Raw genomic sequence first — 18,793 nt, forward strand, 5'->3', positions numbered from 1 at the left:
GTCTGGGAGGGAGGGTCTGCTGCTGATTGGCTGGAATGTGTCTGCTGACTGTGAGGTACAGGGTCAAAGTTTACTCAATGATGATGAATAGGGGGCAGACCGAACATCACATATGTTCGCCATCTGAGGCGAACGCGAACAAGCTATGTTCGCCTGGAACTATTCGCCAGCGAACCGTTCGGGACATCACTATTCATGGAGTTTTCACAGACAATAAAACAAACTACAACTCAACCATCAGTCAATTAAAGTAGAGACAAACAAAATAAAAAAAGTCTAATCCCTAATGTGTTTGTCGTGGATGTATTCTTAATATTAGCTGCAAAGACAAACAATAGATAAAACTATAAACAATGAAATATGCAAACAGTCTCAGTATGTAAGTGAGACGCTCTGCATAGTCTGGAAAGATATATATAGCGCGGTTGAGTCTGCATACAAAACCTGGCTTTCCAAATAGTATGGTCAGAGACCCCAATCAAACAAAGTACATACAAGTGATACTACAAACCTATGCCAACCCAGAGTAGTATAGAAGAGGGGATAATTTAGTGGATATCCTCACTCCACCCTAATAATAAGCTTTATTGTGATCTGCTATAGGGATATGAGTGCCAAATAACTGAATCTCCATGATCTATACACCCTATGGAATGTCTATGTTAGGAAAAATAAAGGCTCAAAATTTGAGCTATCTCCAGGACAGAGAGAGATGGAAACTGATATAGGAGTAAAAAGTCAGTTAAAATCAGACTGATAGTTTAAATTAAGAAAGCCTCTCTCCCTGTAAAACTAACTAGACAGGCATAGGAAAGAAAAGAAAGAAATTAAATTAAATAGTGATCATGGTGCTACAAACACCAGTGCCCAGTGCAGAGAAAACGCCCAACGTACGTTTCGGTGCTAAGGAGATGCACCTTCATCAGGGGCCAACATATGACTGATATGAAGCCTCTTAAATACCCTAACTGCCAGGGTACATGAAAACCTTATGGCCAATAGGATGTAGGGGAGTGTATCACCAGCTGTCTGTAATATCCTCACTGTCAGACTACGACCGCATCAACCACGAATCACGTGGTGAGTATGGAGGAGGAGTCCAGAGCCGGTCACGTGACCCGCTGCGTCGCGCGTCACATGACGCAACCGGCACTTCCCCAACTAGGCGGGACCCTAGCTCACTCTGTTTATTTGTTACTGTATTTTATTTATTTATTTTATTGTGTACCTGTTTCTCCTGCTGGATATTTCTTTGAGTGTTACCATACTCCACAGCGATGGGACAAACAGATTTGTATTGATGGGCCTTTTTATACCTTTTACATTGTAAGTGCATTAAAAGCTAATTCATACTTTAATACAGTGCTATACTATGCCAATTTCTTATCTTTTTCATGATACACTCATCATTCTAACTGTGAGAAAGTCGTGAGGATCCATTTATTTGATATATAAAACAAAATAGATGTATATATATATATATATATATGTATATATATATATATATATATATGTTAGTATTTATACACCTAAAGTACGGCCAAGAATGCTCAATATATATGGTGGAGTTTTTGATACTTATACATTTTAAATACAGGCAAGAATGTTCAATTAAAGTGATATATCCAGCCCATATATCGTCCCTACTGGGTGAACTTTAGACATATATCTGAAAAAGACCAGATAGTAGTACGGCTGCCAAATGAAAGTATAACCCACAGTATTTTTTAAAAGACACTGGGGGATGTTATCATTCAGCTGGAGGTCAGTACACATATATAAGTACCTTAGGTGTACATCTATTTCCTAATGCCAATGCTGGCATTCTGGGTTAGATGGTCATTGTACGGTATTCATGTCAGAGTAATAAAATATAATAATAATGATGATGAAGTAAAAAAATAATAATAATAACAGTAATAATGATTAAACTAAAGTGTACACACTGTGAAACAAAACACACGCTATATTTACAAATTTACAAGTGTATCAGGCCAATTCATATCTATCGAGATAAGCATGTACATATATAACGTACAAGGAGCAGAGACACATACGGGTATATAGGTCTCCAAAGTGGTATCAATGGTCTACAATGAAGGGTGTATATGAAAAACCCTCATTTAGTCCAGAGGGTGACAGAGTTTTGAGCTTATAAATCCAGAAGCTCTCCCTTTGGAGTAGCTTCTTATCCAGGTCACCACCTCTTGGTCCCAGTGTAACCCTTTCAATACCACTGAATCTGATCCCTTCAGATGAACCCATCGTATGCCAACCTCCACCTGAGGTGGTGGGAGACTAAAATGGTATTCACTGAACATATGGCAAAATACACAAAGTATATTAAAATATGGAAAAGATACATCGATGATGTATTAATCATATGGACAGATACCTCTGACTTGTTTTTGGAATTTGTTCACATCCTTAATTCCAACAACATTAATCTAAAACTGACTAGTGAAATTGCCGGCAATAGAATTAATTTTCTAGACCACACCATTTCACTGACAGATGAAGGGTTCCTTACTTCTACCGTTTCGTAATCCAACGGCAACCAACAACCTGCTGAATTGGACTAGCCACCATCCCCCCTCCTTAAAGAAAGGGATTCCAACTGGACAGTACTTGCGTCTTAGACGCAACTGTTCTACCCTCGACGATTTCAAACTAAAGGCCAAGGTCTTACAACTTCAATTCAAACAAAAGGGATACCCGAATAAATGCTTAAAGAATGCATATAAACGGGCTCTCATGTCAGACCGAAAAGACCTTCTAGTGGAACATAATCCAGTGGCATTATAGGAAGTTATAAGATGTATAGGGAATTTTGATGCCGGCTGGCATCAAATTATGCAAATCCTGGATAGATTTTGGCCCCTTTTACATCAGGACCCACATCTACATAAGGTAATCACACCTAAGGCCTCAGTGAAAGCAAGAAGGGGACGTAATATCAAGGATATCTCGGTCCCTAGTCATCTCAAAAGTGCACCCCAAAAACTTCTTGGCTGAAGTCCCCAGTCGTAGGGACATACCAATGTGGGAAATGTAAGGCATGCAAGTTTATCCGCAGACCCTCCAAAACGTTCTCGGATTCCCTAGGGGCACAGGAATTTAGAGCGAAAAACTTTTTTAATTGCCAGTCTAAGGGTCTTATATACCTGGTCTCCTTCTCATGTAAAAAACGCTATGTGGGAAAAACTTCCCGGTTGTTTAAACTCAGAATACGGGAACATGTTAACTCAGTTAACCCCAGAAGACAAATTGACACTCCAGTCTCTAAACATCTGAAATTGTACCATGGTGGTTCATCTGAAGGGATCAGATTCAGTGGTATTGAAAGGGTTACACTGGGACCAAGAGGTGGTGACCTGGATAAGAAGCTACTCCAAAGGGAGAGCTTCTGGATTTATAAGCTCAAAACTCTGTCACCCTCTGGACTAAATGAGGGTTTTTCATATACACCCTTCATTGTAGACCATTGATACCACTTTGGAGACCTATATACCCGTATGTGTCTCTGCTCCTTGTACGTTATATATGTACATGCTTATCTCGATAGATATGAATTGGCCTGATACACTTGTAAATTTGTAAATATAGCGTGTGTTTTGTTTCACAGTGTGTACACTTTAGTTTAATCATTATTACTGTTATTATTATTATTTTTTTACTTCATCATTATTATTATATTTTATTACTCTGACATGAATACCGTACAATGACAATCTAAGCCAGAATGCCAGCATTGGCATTAGGAAATAGATGTACACCTAAGGTACTTATATATGTGTACTGACCTCCAGCTGAATGATAACATCCCCCAGTGTCTTTTAAAAAATACTGTGGGTTATACTTTCATTTGGCAGCCGTACTACTATCTGGTCTTTTTCAGATATATGTCTAAAGTTCACCCAGTAGGGACGATATATGGGCTGGATATATCACTTTAATTGAACATTCTTGCCTGTATTTAAAATGTATAAGTACCAAAAACTCCACCACATATATTGAGCATTCTTGGCCGTACTTTAGGTGTATAAATACTAACATATATATATATATATATATATCTACATCTATTTTGTTTTATATATGTATTATTATTTTTTCCTACTGTTTACAATATTTGTAGGAGATCAGGTATCACAGTATCCCCTAAACATATCTGTTTTAGGGGCAAGACTGGATATTCCACTCATTAAATAATATACATGGATGTGGACATACATGCATCTATTTGCATTTATTGGCACTTTCAGCTTATCCTTATCTTGACACAATTCAGTTCTGCCCCGCTGTCATCTGGGGCCCGCCGAGCGATGATGACGAGTGGGTCCCGCCTAGTTGGGGAAGTGCCGGTTGCGTCATGTGACGCGCGACGCGGTGGGTCACGTGACCGGCTCTGGACTCCTCCTCCATACTCACCACATGATTCGTGGTTGATGCGGTCGTAGTCTGACAGTGAGGATATTACAGACAGCTGGTGATACACACCCCTACATCCTATTGGCCATAAGGTATTCATGTCCCCTGGCAGTTAGGGTATTTAAGAGGCTTCATATCAGTCATATGTTGGCCCCTGACGAAGGTGCATCTCCTTAGCACCGAAACGTACGTTGGGCGTTTTCTCTGCACTGGGCACTGGTGTTTGTAGCACCATGATCACTATTTAATTTAATTTCTTTCTTTTCTTTCCTATGCCTGTCTAGTTAGTTTTACAGGGAGAGAGGCTTTCTTAATTTAAACTATCAGTCTGATTTTGACTGACTTTTTACTCCTATATCAGTTTCCATCTCTCTCTGTCCTGGAGATAGCTCAAATTTTGAGCCTTTATTTTTCCTAACATAGACATTCCATAGGGTGTATAGATCATGGAGATTCAGTTATTTGGCACTCATATCCCTATAGCAGATCACAATAAAGCTTATTATTAGGGTGGAGTGAGGATATCCACTAAATTATCCCCTCTTCTATACTACTCTGGGTTGGCATAGGTTTGTAGTATCACTTGTATATACTTTGTTTGATTGGGGTCTCTGACCATACTATTTGGAAAGCCAGGTTTTGTATGCAGACTCAACCGCGCTATATATATCTTTCCAGACTATGCAGAGAGTCTCACTTACATACTGAGACTGTTTGCATATTTCATTGTTTATTGTTTTGCTTCTATTTGGGGTTAAGCCCCTTTGAGACATCTGAATGTTTTTTTTTTATTTTTTTATTTTTTTAGAATGGTTCTAAAACATAAACTTTTTTTTTTACATTTAGTAAACATCGTATATGTACATTTAACTAAATCAAGCAAACTCAATTTAAAAATGAATATTAGACTTGTGCATTTGGTTTCAAATCAGTTGTGATTAATCCACATTTTAATAAACTGAATGAATAACAACAGAGCTGTTTAGTTTATTTCATGGTTTGGAGTTTTGTCTGTGGTGCCAAAAAATAAATAAATATGAAAATAGATGACTGATGGAAAAAGATGATTGATGGTTAGAAGACAGTAACTAAATGTTGATTTTATTCACAAATCAAAGGAGAACTGACCAATAGAGGGAACAAAGAAGGAACAATAAAACACTAATTAATAGTTATATATTTGTATCTGATATAATAAATGTATAATAGAAAATTATCGATTTTTTTGTGCTCCTCGATTTTTCCCTCTGTTTGCTACTTCTTCTTTCTTAAGCTGTTAACCAAATAGAATAAAAATGCACTTCCCAGTGTGCTGCAAATTATATACATACTATTTATATTACATGCATAGTTTGCAGTACACTAATCAGTACATTTTTTTATCCAATTTTATTAATCTGAATTGTTTTTTTTCCTGGTACAATCACATGGAGTAAATTCTGAAAAAATGCCACATTTACAAAACCTGATTAGCTTAAAATGTTTTTTATTCCTCAGATGATTTGATTCAGATGAACCAAATTTTTTTTCACACAGCACAGATCTAATATAGACATTGTAGAACATCATGTCTGTGATGCTCAATTGCTTATTTATACTATTGGCTATCAATCACAGAAAAACAATGCATATTATTAACCAGAGAATATTGCGTACTATATTTATTACATTATTATGTAATTAAATCTATAGATATTGAATTGCACAACCATTTCCTTTGACTTATACCACAAAAAAGCTAGCCTGTCTTCTGACCAAGAGCTCGACTTAATATTGTTGGATAAGCTTTTCAAATTATTTAATATTTTTAAGTAAACTTTTAAAATGATTTTCAAAACTATTCAAATATTTAAAGATCTATCATATATAAAATATGTCAAAATATTACAAAATTAAAATATATGTCAGACTTAAATAATTTAAAAAGTTCTTCCAAAAATATTATATAATTTGAAAAGCTCATCCAGCAATATAACATTGAGGGCCACATTTGCTATTAAAATCCACAAGACGTTGCAAAATACAAAAACACACCTTACTATCTATTTCACTGCTCCCTAGTGCAGATTGAATAACATACAGCAAAGCATCTGTGAGACCATCACATTCTCTCATTCTTCTACGGGCTTCTTCTCCAGCAGAGCTCACATTCCTGTGAAAAATAATTATTATTCAACAGGAAATTACTTCAATTTCTTGACACCGTAACATCATGATTAATGTATATGCTTATTGTAAATATTGAAATTATTCATGGTGTACTCTGACTTTATTAAACTGAAAATGAAAATTAGTATTAAAATGAATAACAATTAAAAAATAATTAATTAATTAATAACAATATAAAGGACACTATATAACATGATAGTTTTGACTAGGGTGTTAAGATGACAAAACATCTCATTTGTATTTGTAATTATTGCCATTTAAGTAATGTAATCATGTGTCACACAACATTCAGTCTTTCCTGTATTGGTATCAGAGTAGGAAAAATGGAATAAACCCAATAAGACAGTCCAGATCTTTCCTGTACTAAGATCTTTTTGGTGGAAGTAAACTCTCCACAAACTTGCCATTTCCTTGTCATATTTTTATATACTGATCATGCACAGACATATACCAGTAAAAAAAAAAAAAACAAGCTAAGCAAGTCATTAATATCATACAACATCATACTGTTTTGCACCCATGGGTGTTGAGTTAGGAGATTTTGCTTCTTGTGTATCAAATTTCTAAAATTGGTCGAGTACATTTATACATTTTACATTAAATCTAGTTAAGACAGTGTTCCTTGCCCATATAGGCTCGAAGTTTGACTTGCTTCATTTATGTGTCAAATAAATAAGTCCAAATATTATTGTTATTGCATACATATATATATATATATATATATATATATATATATATATATATATATGTATATATATGGCTTTGCATCTCCTCCTGAGTTGTGTTTCACAGTTGTTGTATACAGCGCACATAAACTCTAAGGAATCCATGTTTAAAGTGGTATAATGAGGCAAAAATGTGTTTTTTGTTGAACTCATTTGCATATGCCAGCCCACAATCCCTGTGAGAAAAATCAAGTCTTAAGACCTGACACAGATTTGTGTTTGATATATATTTTATATATATATATATATATATATATATATATATATATATATATATATATATATATATATATATAAATAAAGAAAATGTATTTCTACTTACTGTCATATTTTTTCCTGCACAACAATGGGTAGCTCCTCCCTATCCCTAATTGGACAGGAACCTAATTAAAACAGAATGTATAAGTAACCCCTCCTACCCCCTCCCACCAGTCTTGTTTCCAGCAATATCCCAGGGCGTGGACCAGGACCAGGAAAATAAAATTACAGTAAGTAGGAATACATTTTCTTTTTTCTTGGCCATATCCATGGCAGCACAACAATGGGTAATACCAATGCAATAACCAAGGGATGGAAATAAATATAAGACTTTTTATGAATGCAAAGTGCAAACACACACACCTCATAAGGACATTGGAACTTAAAAACTGATTGCCCACTATTGCCACATTACCAAATTGACCTACTCAAATGTACCAAAGAAAATGTCTGAAAAAAGTATTGGTTGATGACCAAGCTGGAATTTACCTATAAGTTCCAGGGAGAAATTGGTCATTGTTGCTCGAGAGGGAGAAACGGCTCTAGTGGAGTTAACAGACCTTCAGGTACTGTAACCCCTAGGGCCTAGTAGCCTGAACATCAAGACTATCCCTCTGCTGATGGCTTATATAGAGGCATGAAGACCTCTCCTGGCAAATTAGTAAAGATAAATAGTCTATCAGAAGAAAGCTAGATAGTGAATCTATATAAATAGATCTTAAGACATCTATCTAGGACAAGAGAAAGTTTCATTACAGAGTCTTCATTACAATCATTAGGCTTTTAGAGCTGGAAGAATAATTTCCTCATTAATATGGAGAGTAGAAGCCACTTTAAGACTACATTCAGGAACATATTGATGATTATTCTATATTGGGAAACACAATTTTATTTTTAATGCCAAATAGTGCTTGAAGAGCTGATATCCTTCTGCCCAATGATAATGTCACTGATAGAGCTACCTTAACATTAAATAGTTGTGGAGATATAGTCTCATGATGAAAAGGGGTGAGAAGTCCACAGGATCAATGGTTTACTGATGGATCAAATAAAAACAGCCAACAGATATTTAGATACCTCCATATCAAAGCCCCTTCGCGAAAAGAAAGATCAGAGAGTGCTGAGACATGTACCTTTGAGGTATTGTGGCTAAGTCCTAGATGAGTCCTGGATCGAAGAACTCATGACCTCTTTGGTAGAAGGAATTTGAATGATCACGTAATTAGAAATATTCAAGAAAAAAATGCATCCCAACTCTGTAAAGGTAGATAAGGATATACGTTTTACCTGGCCTTCAGAAGGGTATTAATGCTGCACCTGAAAAACCCTTATATTTAAGACCTTCTTTTCAATATTGAAACCTTCAGAAAGAGGAGAGTGGCACTGGACCTGATGTAAGTGGAACTCTTTGGAAGATCCCATGGAGGTATTGAAGAAGATACACAGAAATGAAAAGCATATTAATATTGGCTCTTGCACCCTATGCAGAAGATAAAGGTTTGATGTTAGGATGTTCCTTTCATGAACATATTCGATTTTGAACTCACAGAGCTTGCTCACTGGAGTTTGCTTGAAAGTAGGCTATTTAAAGTAGTCTCTTTTAAGTAGGAGTTAAAACAACAGGAGTTTCTTGGAGAACTGGTGGATTTTATTATAACCTTTTTCTATCTTTTTTTATAGATATTTTTAATCTTTGCTGATTTTATTTTTTAACCTATCCCTTTTAAAAATATATATATATATTTTTCCCTTTGCTGTTTTAATTAAAAAAAAATGTCCCTTTTTTATTTATATTTCTCGCCTTGCTGTTTATTTAAAAAACGATTTCCCTATTTTTTTTCTCTTGTTGTTTATATTCCCCTCTTTGAGGGTGCTGCTGCTGCTGAACTAATTAGGGGGAATGCCTGTAATTTCCACCTGTGTGGGATTTGTATTGCCAATATAAACTAATTACTGACTCACAGAGGTTGCTTACTGGAGTTTGCTTGAAAGAAGGCTATTTAAAGTAGGAGTTAAAACAACAGGAGTTTAACCCCTTAAGGACACATGACATGTGTGACATGTCATGATTCCCTTTTATTCCAGAAGTTTGGTCCTTAAGGGGTTAAACTAAAAGGGTAACTATTGTTTGTCTCACTTGTGCTATTGGTAACTGGGGATGAGTGCTAGCAAGATTGTGAGTTTTACTCAATGCACTTCCTGCTGCATGTATGCAGTGGCGTCGCTAGGGGGGGGGGCAGAGGGGGCCATGGCCCCCCCTACATCATGCTGGGCCCCCCCTTGGGCCCCCCCAAATGCCGGCAACTTGCCCCTCCCTCCCCCCCCCCCGAAAATAGTGCATCTGCCCACTGTGGACCTACCTCATTAGGGGCTCGGTCGAGTGCTGCAGCCCTTTGGCAGACCGAGCCCCTTTAAAGTTGCAGGGACTGCTGGGAGGAAGTGATTGTTACTTCCTCCCAGCTTACAGACCGCAGAAGACACAGGCTGCAGGCAGCTGGGAGAGAAGGAGGAGGGAGGAGAGAGAGCTCTGCAGCTTCCGACTCCCACCAGGATCAGCCAGCCTCAGAAAGTCACCTCCCTGCAACCAAAAGGTATGGAAGGGGCAGGGTGGGTGGTTAACATTATGGAAGCTGCAAATTGTGTGTGTGCCAGTGTGTATGTTTAGGTATGTGTACATCTGTGTGTATCTGTGAGTGTATGTGTGTATCTGTATCTGTGAGTGTCAGTGTGTATGTGTGTATCTGTGAGTGTCAGTGTGTATCTGTGTATCTGTGAGTGTCAGTGTGTATCTGTGAGTGTCAGTGTCAGTGTGTATGTGTGTGTATCTGTGAGTGTCAGTATGTATGTGAGTGTATGTGTGTCAGTGTGTATCTGTATCTGTAAGTGTCAGTGTGTATCTGTGAGTGTCAGTGTCAGTGTGTATGTGTGTTTATCTGTGAGTGTCAGTGTGTGTGTGTGTATCTGTGAGTGTCAGTGTATGTGTGTGTATCTGTGAGTGTCAGTGTGTATGTGTGTATGTGTGTGTCAGTGTGTATCTGTATCTGTGAGTGTGAGTGTGTATGTGTGTGTATCTGTGAGTGTGTATGTGTGTGTATGTGTGAGTGTGTATGTGTGTGTATCTGTGAGTGTCAGTGTGTATGTGTGTGTATCTGTGAGTGTCAGTGTGTATGTGTGAGTGTGTATGTGTGTGTAGCTGTGAGTGTCAGTGTGTATCTGTATCTGTGAGTGTCAGTGTGTATGTGTGTGTGTATGTGTGTGTATCTGTGAGTGTCAGTGTGTATGTGTGAGTATGTCTGTGTGTTAGTGTGTATCTGTGTGTACCACTGCACTCAAGTTCCGCTTTTCACTCTGGCCCACAGCCTCAGAGGTGTTCTGCATTAGAAAGACACTGCTAATCCGTCCAACAATACAAGGTAATAGAATATACAGGCAACACTCCGGGTACTGAAGGTGTATTTATTGAAGGGTAGAACACCACATAAAAGTGCAACTTTTCAGCCCTAGATGGACTTAAACATGATTAAGGCCCTCTAGGGCCGAAACGTTGCATGTTTGCACTTGTACGGTGTTCTATACTCCAATAAATATATCTTCAGTACCTGGAGTTTTGTCTGTATATTCTATTGCCTTGTATCTGTGTGTGTGTATGTGAAGGTATGTGTGTCAATTTGTGTATATTTAGGCATGTGTGTGTGTGTGCATGTGTAGGTATGTGTGTGTGTGTGTATATGTGTAGGTATGTGTATCTGTGTATGTAGGTATCTGTGTGTGAATGTGTAGGTATAGGTTTGTATCTGTGGGTGTGCCAGTGTATGTGTGTGAAGGTATATGTTTTTCTCTGTGTGTATGTGCCAGTGTGTTATTGTTTTTTCATATCACTGTGTGTGGCCGCATATGTGTACAGCCTCCTATCCCCTAAACAAGAGTCCCCTATTCCTCCGCTGCAGCCCTTTTCACCCTTCTCTAGCCCACCACCAGTGCTCCTCCTGAGATGTGTGTGTGTGTGTGTGTATGGACTCAGCAGTCTGTGTGTATGGACTCAGCAGTCTGTGTGTATGGACTCAGCAGTCTGTGTGTATGGACTCAGCTGTGTGTGTGTGTGTGTGTGTATGGACTCAGCAGTCTGTGTGTGTGTGTATGGACTCAGCAGTGTGTGTGTGGACTCAGCAGTGTGTATGGACTCAGCAGTCTGTGTGTGTGTGTATGGACTCAGCAGTCTGTGTGTGTGTATGGACTCAGCAGTCTGTGTGTGTGTATGGACTCAGCAGTCTGTGTGTGTGTATGGACTCAGCAGTCTGTGTGTGTGTATGGACTCAGCAGTCTGTGTGTATGTATGGACTCAGCAGTATGTGTGTGTGTGTGTGTATGGACTCAGCAGTGTGTCTGTATGTGTGTATGGACTCAGCAGTCTGTATGTGTGTATGGACTCAGCAGTCTGTATGTGTGTATGGACTCAGCAGTCTGTATGTGTGTATGGACTCAGCAGTCTCTGTGTGTGTATGGTCAGCAGTCTGTCTCTCTGTGTGTGTAAGGACTCAGCAGTATGTGTGTGTGTGTGTATGGACTGTATCAAGGGAAATGTTTGTTTTTTAATAATCCTTGGTGGAAAATAATGAATTCTCCACCAGGGATTATAAAAAAACAACACATTGTGTCGGGGACGGGGCTTAACATGCAGCAGGGGCGGAGTCAAACTGCGGTGAGGGCGGGGTTAAATGTGCCCCCCTACTTTTTTCCCTGGCCCACCATGTGCCCCCCCTAAAAATGAATCCTAGAGACGCCACTGCATGTATGCATGCCTGGATGAATCTGTCCAGGGTCCATACCTCTGTGGTGGGTGTGAGCGAGTGGCTTTTCTGGAAGCTCAGATTTGATCTGGATAGGCAAATTGCAACACTGAGAGAGATTGACAATCTTGAGAGGAGTCTATTGCTCACTGAGCAGAGCTTAGTGGGTGCAGGTAGTGTAGTGGGAGGAGATGAGACAGTTGGTGAGCAGGCACATAGCTGGGTAACAGTGGGACAAGGAAGCAGGGGGGAGGGAAGAGGAAAGGTTTAACTAGTCCTGATCTTGTGCAGCCTAACAGATTTGCCCATTTGAATGAAGATGTTGGGAGCATCAGCTCAGGAGTAGCTGTACTGCAGGAAGCTGTTTCTTCTAACAGCTGTGGGGACAGCCCCTCTTATACGGGTGGGGTTGAGAGGGTAAGGATAGACAGGTTGTGGTGATAGCTAACTCTTTTATTAAGAGAGTAGATAGGGTAATCTGCTACTCTGATCGTCTCAACCAAACAGTTTGCAGTCTCCTGGGGGCTCTGGTCCTGCATGTTGCTGACAGAGTGGAGGGATTATTGGGAGGGGCTGGGGAGGACCCAGCTGTCATGGTGCATATTGGTACCAATGACAAAGTCAGAGGAAATGGAAGATCCTAAAGAATGAGTTTAGGGGACTAGGAAGTAAGCTAAAGAAAAAGGACCTCCAAGGTAATATTTTCAGAAATATTACCTGTGCCGCACACTACAGCAGGAAGGCAGCGGGAGATTAGAGAGGTCAATGTGTGGGTAAAGTCTTGGTTCAGGAAAGAGGGTTTGGGGGTTTTAGAGCACTGGGACGATTTTGCGCTTGGGTACAACCTGTACAGTCATGACGGATTGCACCAAAGCGGTGGGGGATAGGATGGCTAGAAGGTTGGAGAAAATTTTAAACAAGTAGTAGTGGGGGAGGGTCAAAGCAACCTAGAAAATAGCAATAGGATAGAAAGGAGATGGGCTTTAGCTCAGTATAAGGGGGGTGGAGATGAGGGGAGGGAAAAGTTCAGAAGAGAGGAGGTATGTAATATTGATGAAAAATTCACAAAAAGTACAAATAACTCATGATAATAATAAATGTATGGAGCCTACATAACAAAATGGGGGAACTAGAGGCAATAGCATACACTAAACAATATGATATAATAGGCATAACAGAAACATGTTGGGATGAGACACATGACTGGGCAGTTAACTTAAATGGGTACACGTCATTTAGGAAGGATAGGAAAAACAAGAAGGGTGGTGGGGTATGTTTGTATGTCAACCATGAGTTAAAATCAAAACTTAGGCATGTGGAATGTGATGAGGAAAATGTGGAAGCTTTATGGGTAGATATCTGCTTGGGGCAAACAAAGGGAAATCAATTATTGGTTGGGATATGTTATAAACCACCTAATGTAAATATTAATGAGGAAGAATGCCGGTTAGAGCAAATTGGGACAGCTGCAAATCAGGGTAACATGTTAATTATTGGAGATTTTAATTACCCAGACATAAATTGGGATAGAGTGTCTAGTACTTCAGCAAGGGGAATAAGGTTTTTGAATTTGTTAAATGATACCGTTATGTCACAACTGGCACAAGCACCAACTAGAAAGGATGCTTGTCTGGATCGCATTATAACAAACAATGTTGATCTTTTGACCAACATTCAAGTAGGGGAGCATTTGGGAAATAGTGATCACAATATGGTCATTTTTTAAGTAAACTCAAAATCAAAAGCACATGGGGTATACTAAACCATATAATTTTTTTTAAAAAAAAGTAAATTTAGACTAGGGCAGCTCTACAACATATCAACTGGCATAAACTCCTTAGTGAAAAAAAACACTGAGGATACATGGAAACTATTCAAACACATATTAAAAAGGTACATTTCCCAGTATGTACCATTGGGTAATAAATATAAAAGAAACAAATTGAAACACATGTGGCTTAGTAGAGAAGTAAAACAAGAGATTAAAAATAAGAAAAGGTCACTTAAATCAGACAAATCAGAGGCATCCTATATAAGATATAAGGAAGTATATCCATATGTTCTGTATGTGCATTTCCAGCCTGCTACCCCTTGGGTCACCACAGTGTCCGGAAAACAAACTCGTTTTCGTGACACTATATAATCCTTAGGTCCCCCCCACCCTCAGGGCCCCCTTCCTGCTGGGCTGAAGGGGTTTTAACTTACCATATATCCAGCGCCGGGCTCCTGGTGACCTCTCCTCCCCCTCCGACATCAGCTCCCGAGTGGAGTCGAATGCGCATGCGAGGCCAGAACCACACGCGCATTAAAACCGCCCATAGGAAAGCATTTCTCAGTGCTTTACTATGGACGTTCTGCGTGCTCAATGCGATTTTCGCATTGAGGGTCGGGAAAGCGCCTCTAGCGGCTGTCAGCGGCTTATCTGAAACTGCTATGTTGAGCTGAAGTGGTCTGGGTGACTATAGTGGTCCTTTAATTAACATTTTTTTCTTGTTTAATCTTATCCCTAGGTTTATTTGTGTTCCTCACACCAGGGGTCACCTTTGTGGAGGGCCGTGTACTGGAGACTTCCCAAGGGAGAGAGGCTGAACTCCAAGGGGCCAGAGGAAAAGACTATCCTCAGGTAAGCCATAAAATATTTTTTTTTGTCCTGAAATGACTAAGTTGGTCCTATAGGGATAGGACAGGAAGAAAAAGACTGAGTGTGGGAGGGGTAGGAGGAGTTACTTATACCTTCTGTTTTAAATAGGTTACTGTCGAATTAGGGATAGGGAGGAGCTACCCATTGTTGTGCTGCCATGGATATGGCCAGGAAATATGTATGTATATATACACATGTGTATATATATACACATACAGGTTGAACAGATAATAAACCTATTTCTGCAATTGGTCTAACAGAAGAAGAAAATCAAATTTGAAGTGATTTCTATTTTTGCCACATTATAGGGCAATATCTTTTTTTTTTTTAACATACTTTAAAACAGAAATCCTTTTTCTCCATGACTCAACGGACTGGTATCCTTGCACATTGCACATTGTCAAATAGTTTGTTGTCTTTAATTAATTACAAGTTTTTCTTGTTTAATCTTATCCCCAAGTTGATTTGTGTTGCTCACACCAAAATACATAGCTTTGCATTTTCTAATGGATTCCACATACCACTAGCTTGAAAATGTTCACCTAAAATTGACTCTTTGCTCTTTCATTGTACAATCCACAAGAAATGTAATCTAAACTAAATTCTTGGACAAAAGGGTTAAACTGTGTGTGCAGTATTTCAGGGAAAAATGCTACACATACAAACTTAACATATCACACACACTTTATATTTCTGAAGTGGTTATGGCACCTGGAGTAACAGTGTAACCTTTAGTTATCTATCTGATCTCCATAACAAGCTTACCGGTATATTATCAGGCATAATTTTAAATGGTCAATGACATTGCATTCACACCCAGACCAAGGTTAATTTACAGGCTCTGACAAAGGTGAGCAATATATATTATATTTACCACTTCACCCATGATGTCTTATTTATTACACTAGAAGTCCATCTCTCTGCTTTCTTTTTGAGCAGAAGGAAACCAACGAGAAGAGGGAAAGGTGTCACCTAAATACACCAAAGCGATTGTGGTTTAAGCCAGTCTCATACTTGGCTCTTTATTTGTGAGTTCGTTTTCTTTATATTTATAGTTTATTTATTTTACCTTATGTACTTCACCATTAGATTATTTTTTTATTTTTTCATACATGTGAACCGGATTTTACGTACCCCTACGTATACTGTTAAGCGTTCCACTTAAAGAGTTTTTTTGAGGGTGTATGTCACCTTATAAAATACCTTATTTACACTACACATTCTGCTCTTGATTGCACTGTGCATGCAAAAGCAAATCTCATTGAGTTTTACAAGGCAAACAATGAATGTGCATTTACGGGTAATGCTACAACATGGTTTCAACATTTTTTTTTAGGTGGATTAGATTGAGGGATATGTGCAATATATTTTACCAAAAAAATGGATAGTAACACATATCCGGAGTGTACCTCTAAGCCAATTTACTATTTTTTTTTATTTTTTTTTTTAATTCTTTATTTTTCGTGCTTTTATGCTGAACAAGAATGCGAGTGGTGCCCCAAAGGCATCCCATTCGCTATATTAGTATACAATACAATCATTTCAATGGGGCATGGTAAGAACATGAGCACATTTTTTTTTTTTAATGAAGCGGTCATAAGCGATAGTAAGGCAGTAGCGTAGTTGAAAAGTGGGAACATCCTATGTTGTATGCTAGTCTTTGCTGCAGTGCAGCCTCAGTCTGTAACTGTAGCGTGTGTGTCACTTACTTATGTCTATGTGGTGAGTGCGGGTGGCAAGATATTTTGTGTGATGGCTGGCGGGTGCAGCAGAAGACACTAGGTGTTACTATACGGTAGGTCGGGCTATTTCTCGAGCTTTTATTTAGCAGAGTGATCTTGGTATGTTTGGATGCGTCTCTGTGACTGCAGTAGTGGGGTAGGATGTACCAATCGCTGCATCTTCGCTCACTCCCCTTCGGCTACCCAAGGCCGGGGAGGGGAGGGGGGGTAAGGAGCCCCTTAGGTTTTAATGCATATATGAGCGTGTATTAAGGTCAGGGGGGTGCCTATATGTACTCTCACTTACTTAAGCTGTAATGTACTAACAATTGAAGAGTAGCAGGTATAACCGCAATGAATTTAACATTAAAAACAATAAGAGAGACATCTAGAAAGCAATCAGAACAAAAGAAAGGTAAAAGTCATGAATAAGTTCAACTGGGAGGCAGGGGTGACTCTCAGCTGATCACATTGCCACGCTGCCGTAGCTGAGTGGCATTCAGTCCCGGTTAATGTGGGTCGCGTGGGAAGGGTCTCCTGAGCCCTCTCAAGCTCCGGTTTCCTCAGAGGGAGCCTGTCTAGATCTTCGTGGCACAAATGTCTTGGTGCGCTCTGGGTCCCATCTGAGTGGCTGGGTCGGGTTCTCCCGGGGTGTCGGTCCAGGTGTGGCCTCCCGGGGTATTCCCAGGGCGTGCTGCAAGTCTCTTGCGTTTTGAAGTGAGTGGACCACAAATTTGTCTTCGCCCTTCAGGACTATGAGCGATCTATCAAGGCGCCATCTATATTTAATGTCCTTTTGCCTGAGGAGGGCAGTGAAGGGTTTCAACGATCCCCGCCATGCTAGAGTGCCGCCTGTCAGGTCAGCAAAGAAGGTTAAAGAGTGGCCTTCGAAATTGACCTGGGGTCTGTTTTTAAGCGCTGCTTGGAGTGCGGCCTTATCTTTACGGTGGATGAAGCGGACTATAAGGTCACGAGTGGCGGTGGCCGGGGCTTTGGCCGGTTTCGGGACTCTGAACACAGACTCGATGGGAATAGCCTTGGATTGTTTTGGCGTGAGTATCTCTGTCAGCAGTCTGCGGACATAATGCGGCAGCTCCTCCGCTGGTATATCTTCCGGCAGCACCCGTACCTTTATATTTGTGGCTCTGCGCTCTTCTTCGGCAGCGCTGAACCGCCGGTCATAGTCTTCGGTTTTGCGCTGTAAGGCGGTGATCTCTGCTTGCATTGCAGTGATGTGTGCGTCTCGTGCCGCAGAGGCGTCCTCCAGGGTTCCCAGCCTTCCAGTTATGCCCTGTAGCTCGGTGCGTAGGGCGGCCATATCCGCCTGTAGGGTGGTCTGGAGGCCTGCTAGTAGTGTTTTAAGCACGGAGGTAGTCACCGGAGCGTTGTCCGGGTCCGGAGGCTTGGTCTCCGGATTAGGTAAGTGTGCAGTAGTCGGCATGTCTTCTTCGTGGTAGAGTATGTGTCCGCGTGGTCGGCCATTTTGGGCCTTGCCGCCTCCCGAGCTTGTCTCCACAGGGCCCCAATGTCTTGGCCTTGTCTTGGCTGGTCAGGCTTCGCTTTCTTTGTTTTGCGCCCCATACCGGTTTCGCCTTCTTTTCCTGTATCTTTTGGTATTTTGGGGGGTGATATGAAGGGCCGTAATAGCCAAATATTCGCTGTTTTCACGGGAGCTTCAGCTGCATGCGACTTCACCGCCTCGTGGCTTGGCTCCGCCCCCCCCAATTTACTATTTTTTTTACACAGAATTATTATTATTATTATTATTTAGATAGCGCCTTTCTCACACTTTTCAGCACATGCTCTCGGAATTAACTAGATTTGCTGTTGTGCAACTTATACGATGACATGTTTGCTGACACATATATTGAAGTTTTTAGAATTTGCCATAACAAGATTTTTAATTTAATTTTGTAATATGTTTTATACCATAATTTCTCACACAATGCTATATATATATATATATATATATATATATATATATTCTAATAGTCTGCGTATTTGTTTTTAGAAGTCATCCACTCTGTAAAATACCTTAATTGTGTAGAAAAATTACACTTG

At 39.8% G+C, this 18,793-nt stretch overlaps 1 protein-coding gene across 8 annotated transcripts in view; it reads right to left on the minus strand.

Moving 5' to 3' along the window:
• Nucleotides 1–18,793, minus strand: part of CTNND2 (catenin delta 2) — a 1,082,982-nt gene that overhangs the window by 169,601 nt on the left and 894,588 nt on the right. For all 8 annotated transcript variants that reach the window (XM_063451948.1, XM_063451945.1, XM_063451947.1 and 5 more), the window contains one exon: nt 6,466–6,583. In XM_063451948.1, the coding sequence (XP_063308018.1) occupies nt 6,466–6,583 (118 nt within the window). The remainder of the gene's footprint in view (nt 1–6,465; nt 6,584–18,793) is intronic.

This window comes from Pelobates fuscus, chromosome 4 (assembly GCF_036172605.1).
Source record: "Pelobates fuscus isolate aPelFus1 chromosome 4, aPelFus1.pri, whole genome shotgun sequence".
NCBI classification, from domain to species: Eukaryota; Metazoa; Chordata; class Amphibia; order Anura; family Pelobatidae; genus Pelobates; species Pelobates fuscus.